The 2,228-nt window shown below is 64.1% G+C and overlaps 1 protein-coding gene across 1 annotated transcript in view; it reads left to right on the forward strand.

Annotated features, from left to right (window-relative positions):
- RHBDF2 (rhomboid 5 homolog 2 (Drosophila)) overlaps window positions 1-2,184 on the forward strand; it is an 8,439-nt gene extending 6,255 nt beyond the window's left edge. The window contains exons 14-17 of the mRNA XM_009882415.1: window positions 86-161; window positions 643-743; window positions 969-1,122; window positions 1,765-2,184. Of these exons, the coding sequence (XP_009880717.1) occupies window positions 86-161; window positions 643-743; window positions 969-1,122; window positions 1,765-2,184 (751 nt within the window). The remainder of the gene's footprint in view (window positions 1-85; window positions 162-642; window positions 744-968; window positions 1,123-1,764) is intronic.
- The last annotated feature ends 44 nt before the right edge of the window (window positions 2,185-2,228 follow it).

Below are 2,228 nucleotides of genomic sequence, written 5' to 3' on the forward strand. Positions count from 1 at the left end.
GGCTGCCAGGAGCGGAGGGGGGGTGCTGATGGGGATGGGGAGCGAGCCCTGCCCCGAGCGAGCCCGCGTCCTGCCCTCTGCCCAGCTGCGAGATCACGACGCGGGAGTACTGCGAGTTCATGCACGGCTACTTCCACGAGGAGGCAACGCTCTGCTCGCAGGTGAGCAGGGATGCGGGATGCGATGTTGGCAGCCGGGTCACGCGTTGCCATGCTGATACCGAAGGGTTTTATGGTATCCTGGGATGCGGTTGGGATGGGTGTGAGCAGGGGCAGTGCGAGGTGCGGGGACTTGCCCAGCTATCGGCTGGACTCCTGCTGCGTGCCTGCCTGGCCGGCGTGGGGCAGGAGGAGACGTAGGACTTGAGCCAACCTCACCCAGGCAGCACCGGTGTCCTCGGGAAAGGCACATCCCAGGTGGGAGAACGGCCCTTCAGCATCTCCTGGGCCACTGGGGATGCTTGGTTGCTCCCTCCCCAGCACCTGGGTAGCGCAGGTGTCCCACACCACCCAGAGTGTCCCCGCCCCCAACTGACGTGTGGCATCATCAACCGTACATTCCCGTGATCCATCCTTTGCTCCCCGTGGCTCTGGGGTGTGGGCTGAGCCCCCATCATCCCCCCAACCCCTCCTGCCTTTGCAGGTGCACTGCCTGGACGAGGTCTGCGGCCTCCTGCCCTTCCTCAACCCGGAGGTCCCCGACCAGTTCTACCGCCTGTGGCTATCCCTGTTCCTGCACGCCGGGTGAGCCGTGGCCCCAGGGGATGGGGGGTGACTCGGGGCTGGAGTATCCATTGGGGATGGTCTGTGATGCCCAACGGGTTGGGAGAGAAGAAGGGAGGACACCCCCAGACTACAGCGACACGTGCCATCGGTGGAGGGTGTCTCGTGCCCCACGGCAGTGGGTGGGAGGGCTGGGCAGGGGCTCTGGCAGGGCAGGGGTCTCTAACGCAGGGTCTCTTCCCCCAGCGTCATCCACTGCCTGGTGTCGGTGACTTTCCAGATGACGGTGCTGAGGGATCTGGAGAAGCTGGCGGGCTGGCATCGCATCTCCATCATTTTTATCCTCAGCGGCATCACGGGCAATCTGGCCAGTGCCATCTTCCTGCCGTACAGGGCAGAGGTGAGGGCCGGGAGGAACTCTGCCCACATCACCCCCAGCCCAGTCGGCTCCCCAGGGACCAAAGGACCCCCTTCCCTGTCCCAGAAGAGGTTTGGGGAGGGGGCTGCAGCCGTTGGTGCGGAGCTCTCAGCCCCCGGCAGGTTTTGCTGCGGGAGGGTGGGAGGTGGTGGTGGTGGGGGTGGTGTCTCTGCCCCACGTGTGGGGTTCGCACATGCTGCGTGTGGGTCACGCGTCGCCACGTGTCAGGGTGCGTGCGGGGTCCCCGGCGGGCAGATGGCTAATCTGCTGGCAGCGAAACCCTGCCAGGCTTTAAATGAGATCACACCGAGCACCCTAATCCCCCCGGGGGTGCGTCAGGGCGGTGAGAGGGTGGGGGGACTGTAGCCTGGGAGGGGGTGATGCTGCCTGGCTGCTGAGTCACCGAGAGCACCGACTCTGCCCAAACAGTGCCGGTGTGCTGCCCAACTCTTCCTTCCATGCCAGGGCTCCCAGCGCTGAGCCCTGCACTGGGGGAGTGCATCCCTCGGAGAGTTGCAGGAGCCAAATGCGTTTTGCAAGGGGAGGAGACGGTCCCTGGGGACGTGGGGACATATCTGGGGTGACATACGTAGGGTCCAGCTCTGACTTCCCCCATCCCCACAGGTGGGCCCTGCCGGGTCCCAGTTTGGCTTGTTGGCTTGCCTCTTCGTGGAGCTCTTCCAGAGCTGGCAAGTGCTGGAGAAACCTTGGAAAGCTTTCCTCAACCTCTTTGGCATCGTCCTCTTCCTCTTTGTCTGTGGCCTTTTGCCGTGGATCGATAACATCGCTCACCTCTTCGGCTTCCTCAGTGGCCTCCTCCTCTCTTTCGCCTTCCTGCCCTACATCACCTTCGGCACGGTGGACAAGTACCGCAAGCGAGCCATGATCATCGTCTCCTTGCTGGTCTTCGTGGGGCTTTTCGCCTCGCTGGTGGTCTGGCTCTACGTCTATCCCGTGAACTGGCGCTGGGTTGAGTATCTCACCTGCCTGCCCTTCACCAGCAAGTTCTGCGAGAAGTACGAGCTGGAGCAGGTCCTGCACTGACCCCGCCGGCGGGGACGGGGACGGGAGAGGCACCGGCGGTGATG

Source organism: Charadrius vociferus, unplaced genomic scaffold (assembly GCF_000708025.1).
Source record: "Charadrius vociferus isolate BGI_N301 unplaced genomic scaffold, ASM70802v2 scaffold773, whole genome shotgun sequence".
Lineage (NCBI taxonomy): Eukaryota > Metazoa > Chordata > Aves > Charadriiformes > Charadriidae > Charadrius > Charadrius vociferus.